This window comes from Diplotaxodon limnothrissa, linkage group LG18, assembly GCF_057381915.1.
Source record: "Diplotaxodon limnothrissa isolate DT_005_m linkage group LG18, D_limnothrissa_male_GT1.1, whole genome shotgun sequence".
NCBI lineage: Eukaryota > Metazoa > Chordata > Actinopteri > Cichliformes > Cichlidae > Diplotaxodon > Diplotaxodon limnothrissa.
Genome location: NC_140613.1, coordinates 3453944 through 3480830, shown reverse-complemented (window position 1 = coordinate 3480830; position 26887 = coordinate 3453944). Strand labels below are relative to the sequence as shown.

General features: G+C 41.3%; 1 protein-coding gene across 1 annotated transcript in view; it reads right to left on the bottom strand.

Annotated features, from left to right (window-relative positions):
* Positions 1 to 26887, bottom strand: part of adcy8 (adenylate cyclase 8 (brain)) — a 132277-nt gene that overhangs the window by 12218 nt on the left and 93172 nt on the right. Inside the window, exons 10-14 of the mRNA XM_085378882.1 lie at positions 25874 to 26075; positions 24242 to 24331; positions 21575 to 21747; positions 17411 to 17489; positions 535 to 693 (exon numbers count right to left, since the gene is read on the bottom strand). Coding sequence (XP_085235008.1) covers positions 535 to 693; positions 17411 to 17489; positions 21575 to 21747; positions 24242 to 24331; positions 25874 to 26075 — 703 coding nt within the window. The remainder of the gene's footprint in view (positions 1 to 534; positions 694 to 17410; positions 17490 to 21574; positions 21748 to 24241; positions 24332 to 25873; positions 26076 to 26887) is intronic.

Sequence of the window (26887 nt, the reverse complement as noted above, 5' to 3'; positions counted from 1 at the left end):
GAAATTATAACTCATTTTAAGTGAGACCACTTTTAGTTTGAACCCCCCAAATATGTTGTTAATACAATACTGAGAAAGAGGAACAGGAAAAAAACATAGTGTATATAAAACACAGACGTCGTGTCTGAAACCTGCATTCTGTCTCATGACCAGTATGACTGCAAAAACAAAGTGCCCGTCAAGAGCTTAGATCTGTGACCAGAGCACCCACTTACAGGAAGCCACAGTCACACAGGCCCAGAGACTGGGTGCGGATCCCTCTGGCGATTTGTTGCTAGCATATTCCCAGACACCAACCAGCTAGCCAATGAAAATTTGATTACCGTTATTTAGCAGTTGCTGATATCACAAAGGTTTTGGTTTACTGGAGGCCTCTCAATTTTTCATATTTCAATTTGATGTGTATTTGTGACGAAATGACTCAAAGAACTTTTCCCCACCTCCAGATCCAGATCGACTCAACCGCTTTTTTGCTAAAAACCAACATAACCACTCGTATAACCACTTTTGGTGTGAGCGGGTTTTTGCACAGACCTCGTTGTCCCGGTCCTTCTCTAGGAAGTGTCGGGCCACGTGGCTGGGTAGGATGTTCCTCAGCATGTTCTCGTTGTGTTCTCGCAGCTCCTTCATCTCGTTGATCTCCTCCTTGGCCTGGACACGCCACAGGAAGTCCAGTCGTGCTGTGTACTCCAACTGAAGACAGAAAAATGAAGGCAGAGCACCTCAGATCAGTAACTGTCACAAATCAGAAACCCTAGTTCGGAGTGCCACTGTGTGCTCTAGCACCAGTGGATGCTTGCACTCGTATAATTCATTCAGGCTACTAAACAAATCATTTGGATGAGTTATTAATGTGTTTTTTAATCATTCATGCCATTGTGGCTGTTTGCAGATTAAACACTTCATCTGTTTCATGTGCAGAGAAGATCTTCTTTGGCCCGACATAATTTTACTGTACTTTGTGCATATACCAGCTCAAACATCCAGTGTATGAGATCTGATATCAGTAAACCATTTTGATGTATTTTAACCCTTTAAGACCTACCATAGAACCAAGTCCGCCAGAGCTTATATTATATTTTTACATGCTGTGGAGCCATTTTTGGGAGCATTTCAAGTTGCTATACATCAATACAACCATTACAGCCTAAATGTTAATAATATGCATGCATTAAGTGCATAGTAATTACATAAATTGCAAAAAATTGCAATAAACTACAAAAAAATTGAAAATCGTTTTTGTTTTTTAACATATATTTCTAGTTAGAGAAATTTAAGAGGTTTATCCCTCAAAACTGTAAATACAAAAAAGTTGCACAAACAAGTTTCCCACCACAGGAAATTTATTTTGAGTGTCTTCATAGTTTTATTTTTGAAATACACCAATTTCTATACACTGCAGGAAAAACGAAAATAAATATTATAGTGCAAATTTGCAAAAAAAACAGCATATGCATCAAAATAAACGATTTCCAGCAGTGCAATATGAGTCCTAAGCATCCCAGAAACGACACAGAAAGTCATAAAGTCAAACATAACTTTTAAAAACACCAGTATAGGCTCATGAGGCCTTGGTGGTAAAAAACTACATTTCCGCGACAATGACGTCACTTCCAGTTTCGGGCAGGACATAACGGACATGCGATAGTTTGTGCTGATGGACGTAGGAAGTGTTATGAACAGCTGATCGGATCGGCAAAGCCTGTTTCTGGAATATTATGGGTTTTTTTGCTGCAAGTGCTTTTTATGCAGTTTTTGCAAAGCTTTATGTGGAAGGAAACTGTGACCGAGGACAAGCTGATGCCATAAGATGTAAGTACAACTCCTCCGGTTTCATATGCAAAAGCAATTATTGCGCTAGCTCACGTGGTTGCAGTGCTACCGGGATTTAAAAATAGTTACGCAAAACGGAGCGTGCCTGCTCTGACCGGTTTTAAAGGGTTAAAATACAGAGACTTGAACACAGCTTCACCAAACTGCATAGCCCAGGGCCCTGTTTCAGGAAGCCGGTTTGGAAAACTCAGAGTGAAAAACGACACTCACGGTTGAGTAACCCCGAACTGTCCAACTCGGAATATTCCGTTTCAGAAAGGCTGATAACAATTAGTTCAGTCAACGCGGAGTTGCTTTAACCCCAAGTGAAGCGCGCGGACGAGGATACATAAAGCCCTGATAAGCGGAGCACAGATTAAGCGAGTCACCATGGAGACGGAGGGAAAGAAGGCGCGGTCAATGTATTTCACAGCGCTTGAGGCCGAAATTCTGATGGCAGCATATGCCGATAACATGCAAATTCCGCGGAAAAAAGTAACACAGCCACAGCTGCAAAAGCATGCATGGCAAAACATAGCCGACAGAGTCAATGCGTGAGTGTTAATTTAAACATTGATCGAGGGATTTCCACCCATTTAACACGTTATTTTATCATATGTTATTTTATTTGTTATTTTATACATTTTATTTTGTGATGTGATGTGAGCGCAGGTGCAACCCAACAGGCCCCAAACGTGCCTGGCAGCAAGTAAAAATGAAATATAAAAATATAGTCCAAACAGGTAAGGTGTAATTGTATTATGAGCCATAGTGCTTGGTCTGTTTGTCCCATGTAAATCAATTGCAGTTAGAGGCTACATTAATTTTCTTTCTGTAAGCACTTATTGAAATTATCTGAGCACATTACAAGTACATATTTGCTTACTCTGTATGCTCAAATGTGACCCGTTATAGCCAACAGAAAAAAAGCGGAGGCCCGAAAAACAGGTGGGGGTCCTCCACCACCACCACTCACAGAGGCTGAGCAGTTGGCCCTCAGCCAAAACAGTGGGCGCCCTGTGGCCGAAGGCATCTCTGCGGGGACATCCTCTGAGGCAATAACCCCGCAAGACACAAGTGCCTACATAAGGGGTAAATTCAAAATAATACATGATGTGCATACATCCTTTCTTCACAGTCACCTTTGCAGTGCGACACATTCATTTGATAAACTCTTTACCATAATGAATTATTTTGTAGTGAAGTTATTTTCCGACTGATTTTGCCTTCCCTCAGCCTTGGTTGTCTTTGAGAGCATAATGACAATGAAGTGTAAGGTGCTTGGTATGTTTGTTAATTGCCATTTGGTCCCTTGTAAGTTATAAGTGACCTGTATAAACCTCATATTCTATCAGTTGATGGTGGTGGTGTACTGCATCTGGTGCAGCCTCCTGTTGAGCCAGACCAACATGCAGTTGTGAGTAATACTCCACAGATTATATGAGTTTACAGTAGAACAGCAATGTTGTTTATTTCTTTACTACAGGAAAATAATGAAGAAACATTGACAGCTGTTACAGAGGAGGAAGCAACAGAGACACTTTATGAGGTTTACATCTTTTAATACTTTGTGTACAGGAAATACAGGCGACCAATAAAGCCAGTTGAACAAAAAATCTGTTTATTCTTCTTTCAACATGTTGAGGTGATGGGTCAAAGGAAATGATTGTGACATATGGTGTCTCTGACTGCGCTTCCATCTTGTATGTCCGTGGGAGGGTCAGGATGTTCATGGTTTGGATCACTGCTGATGTTTGGTTCAGAAGGACAGTGTTCTCCTCTAATTGTGGCAATGTTGTGAAGAATCACACATGCCACAATAATGTCACATGCCCTTTCTGGGGTGACCCTGAGTCTTTGCAGGCACTGGAACCGGGCCTTAAGCATTCCGATAGTCATTTCAATTCTGGCTCTTGTCCTGCAATTAGCCAGATTATATCGCTGCTGTGGGCCCGGTTCAGGGTCAGGGTAAGGGGTAAGCAAATAGGGTAAACATGGATACCCCCTATCACCAAGCAAGTAGCCAGTGAACTCTCCTAAGACAGAAGGGTACACTTCAGTTCAAATGTCCCTGAAGCAATTGGTCTTTATATATTTTAAAGTATTCTCAACTCACCATGTCCAAATTTTGTGCTCAGTGTACATTCACGGAATATTTGTGAGTCATGGACAGAGCCTGGCCACTTGGCTTCCACATTTGTGATAATGTTGGCAGCATCACATATGATCTTCACAGTGCAGAGAACACAAATTAGCATCCATTACTATAATGAAATAATTTGTTAGTTTGACATGCTACAGGGAACTATGTACCTGTACATTAATGCTGTGGAAAGACTTCCTGTTCACATAGTCTCCTTCATTTACTGAAGGAGCAATGATTGGAATGTGAGTGCCATCTGTACAGCCAATCACGCCTGGGAACCCTGAAAATAAATGTGCAATTTAAGTAGTAGTCCAAGTATCACCACATCATAAATTAAGTTTTGTTCATCCTGATACCTGCAATTTTGTGGCATCCCTCTTTGATAAATCTTGTGGGTCTGTGACCGGGGAACACCACAGACGAGTACAGGAGACGTTTCAGTGCAACTGTAACATTCCTGACTGCCCGACAGACGGTAGCCTTGGAAACGTGCTCAGCGTCACCAATATTATACAGAAAGCTCCCGTTTGCAAGAAACCGAAGTGCAATACAAATAATATGCAATGAACTGAGAGCATGTCCGCGATGTGTCACATGCGTAATATATGGCCTGAGGATGTTATCCAAATAAATTATAGATTGTGCTGAGAAACGGTAACGTTCGCACAGAAAATCATCAGGAAATGATTAAATGTCCAAACGCGCTCTGATCACTCTCTCCCGGCGGAGAGCTCTGCGGAGAATTTGGGCTTCACGATCTACTGGCTCTTCAAGGAAGTGGCACGCCATGTCCGACACTTCCTACTGTCAGGTTTCCGACAAAGAGGCGGAGACAGTCAGGGTTAGTTGTAGTAAACCTGCTAGGGGGCAGGTTAGCTTCACGGAGTGTGTCGTCATAGTGACTCACTCAGGCTGCAGCTGAACTCGCTTTGTGAAACCGAAAACCCAGAGTTTTCGTTAACTCAGGGTATACTTACTCAGTTTTTCCACTAAACCGGCTTCCTGAAACAGGGCCCAGTTCTCCAAATCTACACACAGGCTTATTTTTTTTAAACAAACAAGGCACTCTTCAGCAGAAAAACAGCAGCGCTGCTTCTTCACACGATTAAAACAACCTACGCTGATGTTTGCCTGACAAGTGACCCCTTACGGCCATGCCTAATTATTGCCCTCGTTCTGAAGTCAAGGCTGAAATAGCGTGATACTTTTGCATGCTGTTAAGGAGATTTGAAGCTCAGCTTCAGGGGGTTGGCTCGACATACAAATTGTCTGATTTTGACAATGAAGACCACGGGTTGAAACTCGTCTTCTTCAGTCTAACCTCAAGTTATCTAAACTTCACCGAAGGAACTAAATCGTCAAAAAGAAGTGAATGAAAATATACGTCGTCTGACACCACTGTAGGGCTGCCACGATTAGTCGACTATCAAAATCGTCGACGACTGATTTAATAGTCGACGCGTCGTTTGAAGCTTTGTGAGATCACAAAAGACGCAGGAATAAGTGGCAGGATTTAAGAGTGTAATAACGGACTGAAACAGAAGATGGCAGCACTGCATGTACAAGGATGCCAGCTGCTGTTAAACCCCGAAGAAGAAGAAGCTGTGTCCCAGAATTCATAGCGCAGCCCAGCTCAGTTTCCAACAATGGCGGCAGCTAGTTAGTTTTAATATTACTTATTATTCTTTCTGGGTCACAAAAAAACTTTTAACATATTTTCAGGCGAGAATGTAGCTGTGTAAACCTCAAATATCTGCTCAGTTTATCAAGACACCACATATTTTCAAAAGCACTCCGACTTTTTCGGAGACGTCTGTTACCCACCAGCTCGATAGCTAGCCGGGGGCTAGGTCACTAGCGCCGTGAGAACACCGGACTCCCGGCAGATCGTTTTCAAACCCACCGCCGTCTATCGCTACTCAGGTTAAACATGATATATAAGTCACTTAGATAACTTAAAAATGTTATTGTTTGGCTTTTTTTCAGTATTTTATTTGTTCCTGAGTAAATCGGTTTGTCTGAGATTAAAGTTATGGTTTTTACACAGCTGAATAAATGTCAAGCAGACAGCTGATTATCAGAAGTGTGAGATGCTCGAGAATTTACTCCGGTGTCCTGTTATATTTTAGATAGCAAGGAGTTTATTAAACTTCACTGAAACAATCTGCAAATTTCATTAAAATTGAATAAACTATCATCTTGTCTTTATTTTTAGTTAGCACAGACCTTAAACACTTAAAGCTGTAAGCTAATGATAGTTATATAAGAGCAGATGCTGCTGGTGCAATAAGCTGTACGTTTTACGTTCAGTGGATGATGATCTGATTAGTCGACTATCAAAATAATCGTTTGTGGCAGCCCAACACCACCATCTCCTCGGTACTAAACATAGTAATATGATTGCTTTTCCAACAAAAGATTTAAACACAGACAAGCTTCAAAAAAGCACAACATCTGGCATAAATGTACATAGATATATTAACAACAAGTTATTTTAGAGGCCGTGGACAAAACAAGACATTTTGGATGTTCGATGTGGAGAAGACTGGATTAAAATGATGTTTATGCCTTCTGGCTGTTCTTCTACCAGCAAGAAAATATCAATACAATCACTAAAGTAATTGTATTGTTTTCTCCTGCTGGTAAAAGAAAAGAAAAAGTCAAAGAAAATCAGTTTTTTAAGTCATGAGTTGCAAACATTGTGAATCAAATTACAGAGTGATATACTCAGAGCGATGGGTCTTTAGAAATCAAACCTGCAACAGAGAATAATAATAAGACCAAAGGAGAGGACCCTGAAAATCTTTTTCTTTTCTTCTACTTTTGTTAAAATTCTAAAGAGGAATGGAATAAAGACACCCCAAAACTGAAAAGTAGAGCCAACAAAATGTGAGCTTTAATAAGGAGCTGATGGAAGCTAAAGGAAAATGAAGGCATGTAGCAAAGAAGGGAAAGTGCACCATGATAATGGGGATCAGGTAGGGACAAAAAGACAGAGAGACAAACAAGGAGAATGATCTTTATAAAGCAGAACAGCAAAACCAAAGGCCTCAGGATGATGGGACCTGATGAAACCACACGTTTCTGTGCTTATTTAACATGAGATGCTTCTGTGCTTCTCTTTTGTGGTCTTATCACTTGGTTTCAGGTTGGGTCATTTACTTACATTACCGACGGTGTCCATCATATCTGATGAAAACACCCTCGCAGCCGTGCAACATTTTCTGAGATTTAGTCATATGCAGGAGTGCTCACAGACATATTCAATCTGTCCTTGGCCCACGCTGTGGTACCGGCCTGCTTCAAATCCACCTCCATCGTCCCGATACCCAAAAACTCCAACCCATCTTGCCTCAATGATTACCGCCCAGTAGCACTCACCCCCATCATCACTAAGTACTTAGAGCGACTGGTCCTAGCACACTTCAAATCCTGTCTCCCCCCCACCCTGGACCCCCACCAATTCGCATACCGCCGGAACAGGAGCACAGAGGATGCAGTCTCCATCGCAATGCACTCTGTCCTCTCACACCTGGACAACAACAACACCTACGCCAGAATGCTGTTTATAGACTTCAGTTCAGCGTTCAATACAATCCACCCCTCACAACTCATCAGGAAACTGACAGACCTGGGTATCAGTTCCCTCATCTGCAAATGGTTACTGGACTTCCTGACCAACCGCCCCCAACATGTCCGGCTGGATAACCACTGCTCATCTACCATCACAATGAACACCGGTGTACCACAAGGCTGTGTGATGAGCCCTTTCCTCTACTCCCTCTTCACCCACGACTGCAGACCTGCTGGTGGTTCCAACACCATCATTAAGTTTGCAGATGACACCACGGTGATTGGCCTCATCAGTGACAACGATGAGGCCGCCTACAGGGAGGAGGTGGATCGTCTGGCTGAGTGGTGCGACAGAAACAACCTGCTGCTTAACACCGAGAAGACCAAGGAGCTCATCGTGGACTACAGGAGGAATGCTGACCCACATCCACCCATCCACATTAAGGGGACGGCTGTGGAGCGTGTGAGCAGCTTCAAGTTCCTGGGAGTCCACATCTCCGAGGATCTCACCTGGACGACCAACTGCTCCAAGCTGGTCAAGAAGGCTCACCAGCGCCTCTTCTTCTTGAGGACTCTGAGGAAGAACCACCTGTCCTCAGACATCCTGGTGAACTTCTATCGCTGCACCATCGAGAGCATCCTGACCAACTGTATAACAGTCTGGTACGGGAACTGCTCTGCCTCAGACCGGAAGGCGTTGCAGAGGGTCGTGAAAACTGCCCAGCGCATCGCCGGAGCACCACTTCCTGCCATAAAAGACATCTACAGGAAGCGGTGTCTGAAAAGGGCTGGGAAAATCATCAAAGACCCCAGTCACCCATCACATGGACTCTTCACCCTCCTGCCCTCTGGGAGGCGCCACAGGAGCCTCCGGACTAAGACCACCAGGTACCGGAACAGCTTCTTCCCCACAGCTGTCAGACTCCTGAACTCTGCCTCCTGACATCTGACCCACGTTAAACTCATGGACTGAACATACACACCCCCACAATGGACAACTGTACCCTCAAACACACAATAATAACATGGACTGAACCACCACTCACAACCACCAGCACTTTATATAGCCTCTGTAGAAATTATCCACATATCTCACTTATCTTAACTGCACTACTGTATAGCTCTGTAAATAATCATTCTGTACATTCGATAATCTTTAATCCTACAACTGTTTACAACTTGCATAGTTCCCATTTCTGTATAGCTGTATATCTCAGATTCTGTAAAGTTATTTATTTCATATTCTGTATAGTTTTTCATATTTATATCCTGTTCATATCCTGTACATAGCTTGTACTCACTACAGCCTGTACATACTTATAGTTATAGAATATTCACAACATACTTCATACCGTGTACATTATAACATACCATAATAGACCCATTTCTGTAATATACTCACATATCTATATTATTGCTAATATATATTGTAATATATCTATATCACTAAAGCACTTCTGGATGGATGCAAACTGCATTTCGTTGCCCTGTACCTGTGCATGTGCAATGACAATAAAGTTGAATTCTATTCTATTCTATTCTATGTGATGGAAGTTGAGAGAGAAATGGTCCCAACCATCCTTATCCTTGTTATCTGTTATACCTAAAAATAAAAATGTATTTATTTATTCTCCACATATTCCCCAAATCTTCCCCAACCTCCAAAAAACAGGAAATCCATATCCTGTCTGTGTTCTCACCCGAGCATAAACAGGCACTTGTTAATCACTTAACTGCTTAAATGTGTAACCAAAGTTCAGGGGAAAGTCTTTTGTTTATTTCATTTAGATGATGAAAAAGCTGAGCCGCAGTTCTGGATCAGGCGGCTAAATTAAAAAATCTGCTAAAAGCCAGATCAATTATGTAAAACATGAGGGTGCGATCAATCTGAAGCTCAGAAAAAGGATTCTAATAAGCAACACAAACCGATGTTTTGAATGCACAGTTAATACCAAGTTATTTGAATACATTAGAGACAAACAAAAGTCACCACCATTTACTTAATACTTGCAGATGAGAGGAAGAAAAAAAAACTAATTTTGAGGGCCGGCTGAAAAGCCTGCGAGGATTTAAGCGACTCTTTCCAGCGTTCAGCGGAAACCGTTTTGTGATTAATCGCGGTAACAATTAGTCACTTAATCATATGAGTGAATACAAAAACTTCAATCTCATTTTCTGTTTTTCTAATTACGAATGCAAAGCCTGACAGCCCCGTTAGTCGGTGGGATAATGAGATGGCGCCCGGTGAAAGAGCGGGTCGCTCCGCCGTTAGCCAACATGACCTCCGCTGTTCACCGATGGCTTCTGTTAACTGTACAGAAAATACCTCGCTCTCCTGTTCTAACGAACACGTTACTCAGTACAGGAGCTGCAGTCACCTCACACATTGTGGTTACTGCAGGTAATCTCCATTTATACAGTTACATACCTTAATGTGACAGCCCAACAACCCGACGAGCATTAAAATGTATGAGGATGTTAAACAAAGAAGATTTAGGCGAACAAATAAAATAAAAACAATAATCCTGTCATTTTTCTTTCAGCTAAATCTAGCTGGAGAGGGGGGACAGACATGGCTGATGGCTACTCTGGTTTAAATCATACGTGGTCCAATGACTGGCCTTCAGTGTGAGGTCAGAATAATGGCTTTTATCCTTTATGCTCCAACCACCTGGAAATCTTCACAACGCATTGTTGGAAATGACAATAAGCCCTCGATTAGTTTTTAATTTAAAAAAATGTCATTTTGTACGTGAAAGTGGTTCCATAGTGGACTGGTTTACACGTTTGCCTAACAAAGCAAGATCCCATCTGAAGACCAGGAGGAGGCACAAATCTCTCGTTGGGTTTTGTCAGGAAGCTCAAAAATCTGCCACATCAAAGCTGCTTGAATATTTGAGCTTGGGAGCATGAAAAAGTACTTACACCCTTCCTGATTTCTTAGTTTTCTGTATATTTGTCACACTTAACTGTTCCAGATCATCAGATTTTAATGTTAGACAACAATTACCTGAGTAAATACAAACTGCAGTTCTTTTTGCTTTTCATTTTTAAGGGACAACAGCTACTGAAACCTACCTGGCCCTATCTGAAAAAGTAATTGCTCTTCTTGTTAAATCATTAACAGAATTTTCACTAGCCACACCCAGGCCAGATTATTGTCTAAAACTATTTAGAAGTTATCCAATAATCAATAAACAGAGGTAGGGTAAAAGATCTCAAAACAATACATCATGCCACAATCTAAAGAAACAGCTGAGAAACAAAATCACTATCAGTCATGGAAGGGTTACAAAGCCATTTTTAAGGCTTTGTCTCTCACCGTGGTTCGCTGGAATCTCTTCGTCCACAAATGGAGAAAACCTGGAACAGTGGTGAACCCTCGCAGGAGAGGCTGGCTTACTGAAGAGCTCATCAGCGACTCATCCAGGAGGTCACAGAAGAAACCAGAACAAATTCAAAAGAACTGCAGGCCTCACTTAAGGTCAGAGTTCTTGAGATTGGGCAGAAATATCATCTGTGACAGAGTTCCAGGGAGAAAACACTGCTGACCAAAACGGAGACAAAGCCTCATATCACATTTGCCAAAAAACATCTTGATGATCCCGAAGTGTTTTGGGAATATATTCTGTAGACTGATGGAAGGAAATTGGAACTTTTTGGAAAGTTTGCATCTCGTTATATCCGATGTAAAAATAACTTGCTATAAATGATGTAACCATGAATTCTGCTCTCTACCAGAAAATCCTGAAGGAGAAAGTCCAGTCATCAGTTCTTGCCCTGAAGCTCAAGATCACTCAGGTTATGCAGGACAATAATCTGGAGTCCAGTACTCTTAATGGCTAGAAAAACAAACAGTGGCCTAGTCAAACTCCAGACTCAAATCAGATCAAGATGCTTTAGCATGATGCTCAAAAACTCCACAACGAGGCTGAATCACAACAACTCTACAAAGAAGAATCGGCCAAAATTCCTCCACGGCGAAGTGAAAGATTCATTGCCAGTTATCACAAACACTTGATGGTAGTTCTCGCTGCCAAGGGTGGCACAATCAATTTTAGGTTTTACTTTTTCACTCAGGGCCAGGTTTGGATAGTGTTTTCTCTCCTTTTTCCTCCTGATTTAAAACCTGTATTTTGTATTTACAGGGGTTATCTTTGTCTAACACTAAAATTAGTTTGATGACCTGAAACATCTTAGTGTGACAAATATGCTGAAAACTAAAAATTCAGGAAAGGGGGCAAACACTTTTTCACAGCATTTTAGATCATTAATATTGTACATCACAGAGAGGGTTTTTACCCTTGACTCTAAGACATCCCAACTCTTATGCGACTGTGACTGTTATTGGGAAAATTATTGGGACCATTTGCAATGAACTTCTGATCCTGATGACTTTGAAATGGTTGTTTTAAGACCGAGGTAGGGCTGTGCGATATGACCAAAATCTCATATCCCGATATAAGACATTTATCGTCCCGACAACGATATAAATCACAAAAATGTAGCATTTTCTGTAAATTCTGTAAATTTCGGGCAACTCGACTTGTGTGAAGTGTTTCCAGCTGGGCGTCCTGTACCTGGAGTCGAGTGTTTTGACCGATGCATGAAACTATACATTTTTAGACATAAGTTGTAACGGCCGCCATTTACTTTGTGAGTATTACACGGCGTGCTGCGGGGAAAAGCCAGTTTTAATGTTTGAGTCTAAGGTTTACTTTGAGCACCTGACGGCTCTTTTTTGCTTCTCATCCATAAACTCTTTCCATACTCTTTCACGTGATTCTTGCGTAGGTGGTAAAAGAGGTTTGCCATGTTTGAGTCTGAGGTGGGGACCGGTTTGCAGCATAATTTCCATAGTAAAGGTCCGTGTCAGACTTTTCATAACCAAACCATGTCCATGCTGCAGAGGGAGCCCCTCGTTTAGAAATAAGGTCCTCGATTTGTTTTGTTTTGGTCATTCTGTTTGTCATCATTTCAGTTTATTTTGAAAAATCTCAACAGGATCTTCAGCTTTATTGTGAAAGGCTTGGGTGGAAAATAAACAAGCGGACAGCAGAGCCACACGCTGGGTTTACCGTCGTTGTTGCTAACGACAACGCGTAAAAACAGTTGCTTATCCGTCCGTAGTGTGGTTATTTTAAATATAACAGAAAGAGAGAACTTTCTGTTATATTCACTATAGTGACCATCAAAACGATGAAAAATATTGCCGTAAACAGTTTATTTTGCGACACCATGAAACAAACGATAGCGTAAAATGAAACGATAGATTTTTTCATATCGTCATCCGATATATATCGTTATACTGAACAGCCCGAGACTGAGGCTACAACTACTTGCAGTCAGATGACGACTTCCTTGTCCTTGTCGTCCTTTTTATATCCTTGTTAGACTGAGCGATGCTTACACTGACTGAGCATAAAGACGCTTATTATTTTGGGAAAGCTTATGAAGATATTGGAGCCAGTGAAATAATGTAATGAATTGAGGTTTACACGTGAGTGCTATTATTTGATTCTTCTTGTATTTGTGTTGTATTATTGCTGCCAGCAGTGCGGCCTTGATTAATGTTCGAGTCTTAAAATTATTCAGCAGAAAACTGGAGTGTCAAAAAGAAGAATCCCTAATCCTTTCAAATTAAGAGCTTTTTCTGAATGGCTGTAACGAATTGCTTCGTGCTTGCTGTGTTTGATAATGTAATTACGGCTCTGACAGGAAGCAGCACTCATGAACAACAACCTCATCTGGCTTCAGTGTTTCCACCATTAATTTATTACGCAAAAGGCTGCTGGCTTAGTTTCCTCTGCTGATCTGTTGATGCAATAATCAACTACCTACAACAAAAAACATATTATAGTAGCCAAATTTGCTAAGTCGATGCATTAACTTGTCTTATTGTATAAATGTGCAAAAACTCTTTCTTTTTCTTAACTTTCAGCACTTTTTTCCCGGGCTCGCATAATGAGCTGTACACTTGCAGCTCCAGATACCATCAAGGGAAAAGGTGAGAAAATTTTTACAGGGAAGACATTACACACAGCAGTCAGAGATAACGAGCGCTGAATAAAACCACAACTCTCGTAATGAAAGAGGCTGTGAAGACGAATAAAAGGCTGAAATAGTTTCCTTCATCTCTCCGCTCTAATAGGGTTTTCTCCACAGCACAATAAGTGTCTTTTGTGAAAGAAGCACTAACTAATGTTTTAACACCCTCTGTGTTCATGCATTTCTTCAACAATGGACGACAGGGCTGTGGGTTTTCAGCCCTGTTCTCATTCCAGAGCTTCATTACGCCATTGTTCAGCGTAACGATTATTACCTCTGTTTTGCTTCATCACTGTGTGCCTCTGTTGCTGGAGCTCTGCTTCAAACACAAACCACGGGCCATTCTGAAAACGTGAGACTTCTGATTACTGTTGGAGTCGATTAGTAGTAGGCAGAGGAGCGGATGTGAGTCAAAAGAATGTCGTGTCACTATATTTTGGTCCGTTTTAGTCAGAACTGCTCCGTGCTTCTTGTTGCTGCTCTTTGGGGAAATTTCTCCAATCTCAGCCCAACCTGTGTGCAATTACTAACGCCACAGTTGTATTTTCTAGTTCCAGCGGCTGCCAAAGTAGAAAATGGGGGTGAAAAACCTGCTGTTATGCTGGTAATGACATGTGTTTTGACAGCAGTCCAAACATATTGAAAATGTTTGCAGGTTTTTTTGAAGCATTATGTAAATTAATGTTAATGTCAGTGGTCACAGGTTCGTACAGACGGCAAACTTGATCCCAAAATAAACTGTGTTTTCTACCCCAAGTGTAAAACATGACGGAGCTTCTGCCATGGTTTCTGGCTGTGTTTCAGTCAGTGATGTCGGGGATTATTTTGTGTTCATTTTTCAGCATGGCAAATTCAATTCAATTTTATTTATACAGCGCCAAAGCACAACAGCAGTTGCCTCAAGGCGCTTTATATTGTAAGGTAGACCCTACAATAGCACATACAGAGAAAAATCCAACAATCCTATGAACCCCTATGAATAAGCACTTAGGTGACAGTGGGAAGGAAAAACTCCTTTTTAATAGGAAGAAACCTCCTACAGAACCAGGCTCAGGGAGGGGCGGGGCCAACTGCTGCAACCGATTGGGGACAGAGAAGAAAGACAGGATAAAGTCCCCAAACACTGCAGTAATCCAATCCAATCCAGTAAAATCAAAACTACCCATCATGGACTGGCCTCCCCAGACCTCAGACCTCAGCCGCATTGAATCTCAACATCCAAAGAAGAGCTTTAAATGTCCTTCAAGAAGCCTGCAGAACTATTCCTGAAGACTACTTAAAGAAAGACGCGGAAGCTGGCTCAGAGAGTTCAGACTGTGTAGAAGAATAAAGGTGGCCATAACAAATATTGACTTTTAAGCTTGTTAGAATTGCACAAACTCTGTTTTGGTTCTGGTTCTGGTGTTAACGTCATTTTAACGAGATTAACGCTGACAGCACTATTATATACCCATGCATGTTTGCATATATTCTAATAACTAGCTGCTTTGCCATGTTCCTAGTAAAATATAAAGTGACTTTTCCGCAATACTGTAGTTACCACACTGGAAAAGTACTGATTGCTTTTCCTGAATCGCCAAAGCCAGAAGTCTAGATTCCAGCTTGAGGGTTTGCAAACATCACATTGTGTATGTAAAGCTGTTATAGACAGCCTGTGTTTACTGTCAGAGAAAAGCTTCCAGGCTGGACACTAAAGGACTGAACATGTACAGGATCTAAGGATCCTTTTATGCTTAGTGGAGTTGGATCCACGTCTTGCTCGACGCTGAGACAAAATCCTGCTTTAATGTCTTTGGCTGGAACGTAACTGTAACATAAACAGACAGGAAAGCACTGAGATTGCCTTTTGAACTTAAAACTTGAAACAGTAAAATATACCACAAAAATTGTAACTTAACCCCTGCTGTGAGCTTAAGCATGAAAAATGAAAACAAAAAGTGCTCCTCTGTCAGCGATTATCCACTTTGCCCAAAGATAATTTGGAGTATTTAGCAGAAAACACGGAGCCACTTAGTTCATCAACACTGTACTAAAAAACAGCTGGATCCTGTTTTGCACGCTGGACTTTCCTGCTAAGGGTAAATAGTCTTTTTAGTGTGCTCTCTTTTCCCTTGGCCATATGCATCTGGCACAAACAGCTTTTCAGCGCTGCGAGTGTTTCATGCTGTGAGCTGTCATTGTCTCTGCTTTGCCAAACAAGTGGTTTGACCCAGAGAAAATCAATACGCCACTGCATGACTTCAAATACAGCTGCTTTCTACTTTCATGAGGCTACAAAAGACCTTCAATTACGGCCGTCTCTGACCAATGCCGAGCTGCTAAACTACATGATCAAAGGTTGCCATAGCGAGAGCATGAAAGCGGCACAGTGGTACCGGTTTCCTTCAGGCCACTGAGTCTCACTGCATCTTTATAGAAATGGCTTGTATAATGTATCAGACGTGTAAACAAAGTGGTCTGTGCCAGTTTTGCTTTGCTGAAGAAACACTCCGGTCGCTTATTATGCAATCATAAAACCTGGCAGGACGTTTCCTGTGTTATTACAGATGTGTTTAAAGGCTCGGTTATTAAAATGTTCTCTACCCACAGCCCTGTGTCACAGCTTTTATAGGCAGCAAGAGGTTTAACCAAAGTGATTTTTCTTTCTTACACTTGGACCGCATTCAAGAAACCCAGAAGAGGTAAATACAAATTGCTTAGAACTGTCTTGCCACCACCCAGGTTCCTGTAAAGTGCAGATTCAGCCCAAACCTCATATACAGAACTGGAGGATTCAAAAGAACTCATTTCAGGCTTAAACACCCCGACCTTTTCTCACCTCTTTGGGCTGAAGGTTAATTTCTCAAGCATTAAACCTGCATTGTTTTCAGTGGCCGCCAGGTGGTGATGCATACGGCTCACACAAGACTTCAGGTCCTACAGAAGACCTCCCTCCACCCTGATCTCTGTAAACACTCTACTGAGGAGTTTAAGGGCTCAGTTACGGATAAGACTCCTCATAAGCAGGATTATACAGGACGTGCTCATTGGTTATTCAGTCAGAGTGTGATTTCACAGTCAGATCCACACCTCATTGGTCTGGTTTCAAAAGCACCAAGATGGTGATGGCAAAAACGCTCAGCTCAAGGATTAACAACAGGACTTCACAAACCTACGGCTGACATCACCATGGCTACATCCGTCTTATGTTACCCCTGCCTTCTCTGGGTCATCACGCAAAGATGTCTAATGCTTACAGCTACGGCTGTCACCTCATCTGTATGGAACCAAAGTATTTGAGATTCCACAGCATCCACAGCTGGAAGAGTGATTCACATTTTTAAAGGATGCAATGACAGTTTTTTGCTTTGAGTTTCTCAGAGGCCAGTTAAATGTGGCAGGTCGTTAACCGTTTATGTCATCATGTTTGGACACATCTGAACTCCAACTGTTTGTCATCTTCTTCTGTTATTTTTACTTCATGTTAGCTGATAACTCTAATTAGACCGTTGCATAGCAACAGGAAAGATGCTGGGTTCCTCACGCCCACTGTACTCTGGTTATTTCTGTTACTATCCTTTAAAGGAACCGTCACAGTTTTTGTTTTTATCCATGCCCTTCAGTCACCTTTAATCATACATTTTGATGCTTAGAAAAACAAGCTAATCCACCTGATAAGACACAAAAATCAGCTGCATGGGTGTAGATAATAACAATATTTAGCCAAGAAGTCCTCTAACTCAATCACCAGCCCATAACAAATCCACTCATAGGTGATGAATCAGTAATCTAAATGTGTAAATTGCCATTCCTTCACTGATTAGGACACAGTTAAAGCTGGCGTGGTCTTACCTGCTGGCCGTGGTAAAACACGGCGAGGAGGAACATGGCCATCAGGAGTAAAGACGTCTCTTTGGTTCCCAGGAAGTTTCTGTTGGAACGAGAAGAAAGAAGAGTCTGTTCAACGGGAGCCCTTGTTCGTCTGTTTGACAGGCATGTTAATGGAAAAAAACTTGGGGCATGTCATGGTCGACGTTTAACAATTAATTGTGTTAACAAATCAGTAAGTAACAAATAAAACTCCAGAATTTCAGAGAAATTCTAGAGTTTTATTTGTTACTTACTGATTTTATTTGTTACTTAGTGCCAATTAGGGAAAAGGGGAGCTTCTTCAGTACTATGGAAGTAGTTTGGCTTTGTTGTTGAGAGCATACCTCCAACTAAACATGACACTTAACCTATTTCAGCTACAGATGGAAACAATAAACTTGTTTTACCCAACGAGGCAAAAACACATCGTAAAAACAAGTACAACCAGGCTACAAAGGCATGTGATGGTGAGATATGAGTAGCTGGCGATACGAGACCAAAAGTAAAGTGACTTGACCAAGGATTGCTGGAGCACTCGCTAGCTGTGCTCCATATGACAGGAAGAACAAATAGCGGATGGAAAGTACTCCTGCAGTTACATGGCTGAAAAGCAGAGCTTTTTTTAAAAGCTCAACCCAAGAAACAACACCTCAGGTAGAAAACATTTCAACTGCACTTTTATTATATCCTCCTGAGAACCGAGGGAAAATGTATCCCTCAGTTTAACTTTTTTTGTAATTTCCTGCCTCGTTAGATCTAAAAAAGGCCACCCAACCAAATGAAATATTATTGAAAAGGCCAGGATGTCCTCTGTTGAGCACATCAGGACTTAGAAGGGTAGCTCAAATAACACAAAAGTTATAGACCAAAAGCAGAGGACATAAAAAGCCGTTCTCAGGAGGATATGTTAATCTTGCTCCTCTTGCCATGTCTGCATCTCATAATGTTTCCTGTTTTATTGTGAAGGGTCTGTTGTTTCCATATTCAGTGTGTTTAGTTTCACTTCTCCTGTGGCGTCATTCTGTTGATTCATATCAGCTGTTTCCCCATGTTTCCACTTTCCCCGATCACTTCCTGTGTGCATTTAGTCTGTGAGTTCTCTTCATTCCTTGTCCGATCGTCCTGCTTTCTCTGCCATGTTTCTAGGTTTTCATGTATCCATGTCTTCATGTTCACGTTAAGAGTTTTCTCACGTTTAGTTTTGCCTTTGCCTTTTTATTTTGGACTGTTTAACCAGCCTGCAACAAACGGCTCTCCCTCAGTTAAATCAAAGTTTCGTTTTGTGTGTCTGCACTTGGGTCCTCCTCACTCCACACAGTCTGCTTCCACGACTGTGACAATAACGTTACTCTAGTTATTGTTAAACTAAAGTTTTAAGTAGTTATGTTAGACTTTGAGTTATGTAAAATTTCAACTGAAAACACTTATTGTACTCATGTTTGATTTATGCTGTGTCATTGCTATTGTACTATTATACTGCTGCTGGCATCAGTAACAGTAGCTCATTGGAAATGAAGAATAGAAACAGCCTTTATGTTGTTTGCAGTGATACATTTTGCTGCCTCCAAGCTGCAAACATCGATAAAATGTTGTATTTTCTGCCTATACTGTCATAAATGTCATCATTGTGAATGATACCGTGAGATCACTTCGAGTCTATATCATCCACCCCTACTGGCTATGCACATAAATACAACCGATCCACATTAAAAGCATTGAGCCTATGTTACCCTAAAGATGCATTTGTTGGGCATTTCTGACCATTTGATAAACACAAATATAAATTATTCATGTTTCTTCTCTTCTAAAGTTTTACATTAGTGTTGATTTTTTTTCCCAGGCAAAACCTGTCTGAGTACATTCTGTTAATGAAAGGTGGTCACATTTTCATTCAGTTTTTACTCTTCTGGTTTTCATTTTCATGAAAACTTTTTCTTAATAACCTAAATAAACATGTAGTATGATAAACAGTGATCCACAGCATGTTCTTTTGTAATAACCTAAATATTGCTTCACAAAAACTACATTCGAAACCCAGCACCGGTGACAAACCTGCTCTCCATTAAAGTTGAGATCTAAACACAAACTGCAGCAAAATATGAAAAGACGACACTTTTTTTCTCTTAATCTCACGATTCTTTGTTTTCAGCTCAGACCGTAGAAGGATCAAATGTTCTGCGTGATCTGAGGCTGATCTGAGGCTCGCTGAGGATCAACAGCTCAGAGAGATGTGGAGACGGAGCTCCAGGCACTTTACAACGAGTTAGGAGCCAGAATCTCAAAACAAGCGAAAAATAACAGCTCGTTTGTTTTCGCTGCCGAGGATCAGCTTGTGACAGCAAAATGTAGCGTGCAGCCTTTAGTGTGCAGTGATGCCAGAGGAAAACAAATACAAAGCTTTAGATTCTCTAACACCCACAAATAAACAAACACAAGCTCACGACTCGGTGCATATTTTGGTAGAAATAATCATCATCTTTTTAAAGTTTAGAGGCACACTTACGATAGAAACAACACAAACATTGGAAAACTTCAAGCACTTTGAAGTAAATCAACTCACGCCCACAACACACAGCCGGCATGTCACGGAGATGAAAAAGCAGGCAAGCTAAGGGAGTCGGGCCAGGATGGGATTCTGTAAATACGCAGGCTTTTTACAAGAAAGAGGCTCATTTAAACGAATTCTTTATATATGTCAAAGTGTTCGCATTTTTGATCTATTTATAAAATTAAAGACTTAAAACTGAAAATGATGATGATTAATGCAGGTATACGTTAATGTATCTCTGAGTTCATTTCATTGTCATTGAGATATGGCTGTAGAAATATTTAACTTTTACAGGCAAAATACTCAATTAATCAAATGCATTTATTTTTTGGTAAAATATGTCATTATAGACATTTGAACAATAATGTGACAAATATGTAAAAGGAAAAAAATGAACATAAAAATGCTGTTAGTAACAGATCTGTGTTTTTTGTTGTTGTTTTTTACAAAAGAAGGGATATGTGTGATTTCTACATATGGAGCAAACAATACTGGCTAAACTGGGCTTTACTTTCTTTTCCCCTGAGATTTTCTGTCATTTCCCCAAAGGACCTCAAAATCAATCTCCCAAAAGTTTGGTTTTGTTAGCTTGTTTTAGCAGGTCCTTCGTAGTATTTAGGTCACATTTCCTCACATTCGCCTGTCTTGTCTAACACATTGGAGCTTCTTGATTTGAACCTTGACACAAGCAGGCACCTCAGTGGAAGTGCCAAAAACTGCAGTTCTTCTAATGTCCACTAGAGGCTGGCTACAAACGAAGTCAATCCAGAGAGGTTCCCATATGAAACTGTCCGGCCTTACAGCAGATATAATCATGCCTACAACCAGCTACAAAAAAAACAGTTTTAGCCTTGATAGTTTCAACTTAGTGATAGCAGGACTTTTTAAATCTAACCAGTAGTTGACTGCACATGGCATCAGGCACATTCTGTCGTGGTTAGGCTGTGTGGCAGGCAGGATGAGGACCCAAACGCAAGACTCAAACACAAAAAGCTAAACTCAAAGCGGCAGCTTTACTCGCTGGAAAAAAGTCTAAAACTAAATACAAGAAGCAAAACATAAAACTAGAAGCTAGAGAACTAAGACTCAGAAAACTAGGAAAATAGAAACAAAGGAACTAAGAGCTGACAGGAGGTAACAATGGAAATCAGGAGCCCAGAGACAACACACAGCATTGTGACGGTACAATGCAACAACAGACAGAGGAACAAACACGGCTTAAATACACCAGGGAGTAATGAGGGAATGGAAAACAGGAGGGAAGCACAGCTGGGGGTAATCTGACACAAGAAGACAAAGGAAGCAAAGCAGACATAGGACACAGACTTTCAAAGTAAAACAGGAAACACGCGAACACAGAGGTAAGGATGACAGAGAACATAGAGACCTGAAATGTGGGGCAGGAAGGCAGGGAAGCACATAAACAAAACCTAAACCATGAGGAAATCAAAGATTAATAATAACACAAACCCCTGGGTCACCGAGCCCGGACCGTGACACATGACCGTGACAAACTGCTCTTAGAATAAAACCTCACCTGAACAAAAAAGACAAACAGTGCATTTAATATACGAGGATGTCCTCCACTAAGCACTCACTCTGTGTTGTGGTGGACGGTGTCGTAGCGAACAAACAGCGACGTGTAGAAGGCTTCGGTCAGCAGCGAGTAGATGGCGATCATCACCAGCAGCACTGCCAGCTTCAGCACGGAGTTCAGTCGCAGGAACACCGCACACGTCACCATCGCCAGCACTCCAGTGAATACAAAATACTGTGAAAAATTAAAACGCATGGTCAACTTCATCTGAACAATAATGTATTTAAAAATGTTGGCAACTCCAATCAGCCACAGCTGCACTCAGTGTTAAATATCTGTCAACAAACACACGCTTGAAAAGTTCCACGACTCTGCAGATGAACATGAAAAACATAACTGATTCAAATTTGATCAATATCCATTCAAAGTCATCTTCTCATGGACCGCTCTACTGCTTCCAGGGCTCCTGCTCTTTTTAAACACAGAAGTCCCATTTGGACCATTTGCAACTGGGATTTGAGACTGGAAAGCTGTTTGACCTGGTAGAAGACGTTGTGATTCGGCTGGATTTTATTTTTCACTCGATTCTTGAGGTTCTGCCAACCTCCCATAATGTTGATGGTGCAATAATTTTGTGCCAGCACAGACAGAAAAGTGAAGCGCTGCATGTGAGCAGCTCAATAGAGCAGAAGGAAAAGGAGGAAGACGAGACCGTATAGATGTGTTATATGTATATAACACACCAAAGTGGACACAAGTGGATGGACATCCAGTCGTCTGAACAAACAGTATATATATATATATATATAAAAAGGTGTATAACATTTTCCTGGTTCTTCAGTTTTCTCCAAGCCGATTTTTACATGTGTGAGAATCGTCAGTAGTAGTAGAGTGGGGTAGTTTTGCAATACATTGCAGGAAACCGTGACCTAAACTTGTGCAGATATGAAGTTCTGTGTACAGCTGACTCAAGTGTCATCGCTATAATTCAAGTGAAAAGCATGATCAACACATGATGCACAATGTGGTTTCTTTTTTCATGCACCTTGAATTCATCCCTCATGGTCAGACTTTCAAAGCACAGTACTACTGTAAAGTCCTGAAGCATCAGAGGGGAAACATTAGAGGAAATGACCTCTGAATGAACTGCAGTGCAACAGCCGTAGCCCACAGTGCACTGAAAAGGTCTCCACTCAACATCTGCCCATTCAGCTGGGACAGCCTATCCCAGCTGAGCGGGCTCACAGGGCAAGTGGCAAATAATAATGATAATAATAATATTATTAATTATAATAATAAGTGACTGGTGAATCTCTGCCAGATATCCATACTGTAATATAGTGGATGTTAGCATGTGGTGCAGAGGTTGATCAGAGTGATCTTTGATAGATAACAGTTTGAAAGCTGTGATAGAGAGGAAGTCACTAAACAAAGTCTCCAGTTTGCAGCCAATCATAGAGGAAGATTTCCTAATGGTGCTCAGCAGAGTACGCTGCAGCTGCCAGAATTAAGGTATACAAAAGCACCATCACTCTGCTGCACACAGTGAACACAAGCTTCCTCCCTTGTTTTTGAACAGCCTCTGTGTTGGTCTGCCTGCTGGTGATGAGGACAACCAGGTACTCGTAGTCCTCTACGACATTTGCATCCTGACCCAGGATACATGGGTGAGGCCTTCTTCACCTTCAGAAGCAAAGGATTTACAATGTCATCCACTATTGTGCTCTCCTCCTCGTCTAGTCTAGCTCTAGATGCTACGACTCAGTTTATTGAAAATTTGAGGCGTTTGACATGTTCAGAGATCTGACAAGAGACAAGCTTGAAGGGGACACTGGGCAAGCTGGAATTTTATGAACGGATTTTATGAATAGGGACACATTTTGTATTATCATGCAAACAAACTAAACTAAGCATACCTGTTAGCATGCCTGCATTAGCACTTAGAGTGACGTGTGTAACACTTTTACTTAATTAATAAGAGATGACTGCTGCAGCTGCAGAAATCATCCTGACTCTTCACCCCTGAAAACATTCTGTGTTTACCTTTGTCCTCACTGGTGGACTCCCTCGCCTGCTCACAAACCTCCTGCTGCCAATCTTCTGTCTCCAAACTGAAGTAACATTTACGGCATCACTATGAACTCATTAGCTCCTCCACATTAAACCTCCATTATCACAAGATGAGAATGAGTCGACTGGCCTTTATGTGTAAAGTTGGTAAAGTGCCCTTTTATAAAAATGAAATATCTGACAGCCCGCTCACTGCACCAAAAGCCTCTGACATTGGCACAGACATCAGTTTTTGTCTAATTTAATATTGGAGTGCGTTCTGGTGCGGCCTAAAACAAAGTCAATAACTCTTCTTTATGTGTGTAAAATAGGTCTTATTTGCACGCATGAGCCTCAGGAGGAAATACGTTTATGATGTATACATGCAACAATACATGAGTCAACCCGAGCTCGGAGCTATAAAAATGTGGCTCCCTTATTGAGTTCATCAATCAGCTGCATATTATGTGAGCAAAACAACATAATGGATATTTTCTCCGTGACGTTCTGATGGCTCCATCAGTCGTAGCGTTGTCTGAGGCGAGACCTCCCTCTGGGCGCGAGCAGATGTCGAGGATGTTTAATTCATCAGTTTGCCGCTGTCACACAAGTGGGAAGAAAAAAAAGACACAACAGATGGACCCGACTGCAAAATTCAGACACCTCATTTAGTTTGTACCTCTGGGTAGAAGCAGATGTCTGGGATGGAGGCCGATTCGTTGTACGTCTGGTTCCTGAAGGTACTGGACTTGTCGAAGTCGCACCACAGCTATGGGAGACCAACAGGGTGGATTAGTGTTGTTGTGCAGTTTTAAATGATGCAGGATCTGCATAAAAATACCCCACATTCCCTTTCAGACAAATTTCCATCACGCTTTTAATATTTCAAGATAGTTGTGTGAGAAATCGACAGCTGATTTCAACTTTCTGCAGGAAAACACCAAATTTCTCCTGCACAGAAGGAGTGATGCAGTTGACACGAATAACTGAAGAAGACCTGAAGGGTTGAATTAGCAGCAACACAGGATTCTTACAGAAGGAGGGGGGGGGAATGTAGATGTGTAGGTAATTAAAATCTGACTAAATAAAGCAACTGAACAAATACTTTACAAACTAAGCAGTTGAGTGGGTTACTTCATTGCAGAATATTGTATGCTCGTTGCTTTTATCTCCAACGTACCTTAGCAGCTTCTATTTAAAAAAAAAAAAAAATGTATTTCAAAAATTTAATTAATAAATTACAACAACAGAGTGAGAACAAGGATGTTCCTAGTTGATTAAAATAATAAGAAAATGCAATGCATGGTGTTAAACATTAATTATTTCATCCCCTACTCAATTTGTAAGTTTGCTCATTCACATAGAAACAAAGTCTTTAATTTTAATGGAGAAAGACAGAACATCAAGCAAAGGTTCAGGAAGAGCCTGTTAATGATCTGAAAGTAGTTGGGACCACAGTCACCCAGAACACCATTGATGACAGACTACGGCATAATGGATTGAAGTCTTGCAGTTCCCACAAGCCCCCTGCTGAAGAAGATACATGTAGAGGTCTGTCCCAAGTTTGGCAGTGAACATCTGAATGATTCAGAGAAGGCTTGGCAGAAAGAGCTGTGGTCAGATGGAGCCAACGTCAACTCGACCCAACACATGCAGCCAAGCATGGGAGTGGAAACATTACACTGAGCTGTTTTTCTGCTAAGAGTACAGGATGACAATGGGCGGAGTCACGTGGCATAAAATCTTTGACAAGAAGTTTCTTGCCTCAGCCAGAACACTGAAGATGGGTCATGGATCAAAAACCCACCACCAAGATAACAAAGGAGATCCGAATGATCCAAATACTCTAGCTAGTGTCCAGACCTCAATCTTATAGAAAATATTTGGAACGGAATTCTCAACTGGCATTAAATGTCGTACCACTGTGCTTTCCAACAAGTACGAAGTCAAGTGTTGTAGTCTGTATTTACCCCACTGGATGGACTGAGGTACTGCACACCATCAAATCAGCCATGTCTAGATGCCTACATCGTATTCCTCTGTTTCATGAAGCTCCATATTTAATTAACCCATTAAAATACATTTTAGCAACCATGCTATTGAAGTAGGTGAAATGTTTCTTCATTACCACAAACACACACTTATAAAGAAAATCGCACACACACTGTCCTGTTGCCCGAAGTATGAAGAAATGCTACGGTACTAACCATGTAGCGTTCCCATATTTGATGCATTCTGACAGTTATTTTGCAGACAGACATTGACCCCATGTTTTAAATAATATATCTAAAAAAATAACTAAAGAACTCACGATATTGATCATGGCTGCCAGGAAGTTGATGAGGATCGAGACGAAAATGATGACGTTTCGTGCCGCGTAGGTTTCGTTTATCCAGCAGCAGGCTTTTCTCAGGACCAGAGGCAGACACTTGTAGTCCTCCGCTGTCGTAACTAGGACCAGGCAGGAATGGAGGATGATGAGGACCGAGAACTGGATCACCATGGTTACCATGCTGCAAAAACACAATGATAAATATGCCAGTGGGACACTGCAGCTTAGGACTAGTCTTTATTTGAACAGGTAATCAAGCTGACTTTTAAAGAATAATTTGAATATATTTAATTGTGAGCCCAGCATAGTGGTGCAGTTGCTAGCACTGTTGCTTCATAGTGAGACGGTCCCAGGTTTGACCTCACAGACTGCCCGAGAGCTCTCTGCGTGGAGTCTGCACATTCTCCCCGTGTCTGCTCTCTCTGCGTCCTCACACGGTCCAGAAACAAGCATGTTGGATGAACTGGTGACTCTAAATAAGCTTGATGTGTAACTGTGAGTCTGCAACAGACTGGTGAGCTGCCCGTGTGTACCCACCTCTCGCCATATAAGAGCTGGGACAGCAGCACTGTGACCAGGAATTGGATACATGGATGATGTTTTGTTTTCTTTATGTCACGAGCTTACTGAGCATTTCAATAAGCTTGTGAAAAATGGTAACGCATATTGGTCACTACAGTGGACAGCTATTCAAAGGCTGTTTTCTTGTATTTGTGTCAGTGTTGATGGCACACTTGCACATAAACCACATTGGACACTGATGTGTCACTCCATACCCTGCCACCCACTGGTCCTTTAATGTTACTATAGATGTGTAAAGTGTTGCATTGTAATTATTGTTATTTAAGCCCTTCATACATGAAGTATTTTTATTCATCTTTTCACACCTAAAGATAAATAAAAACACTGAAGAAGAAAATCCTGATTGAGATTGAATTCATGCATGAAGGGTTAAGTGAAAAATAGTCTGAAGAAACAAAAAAATATTATGTA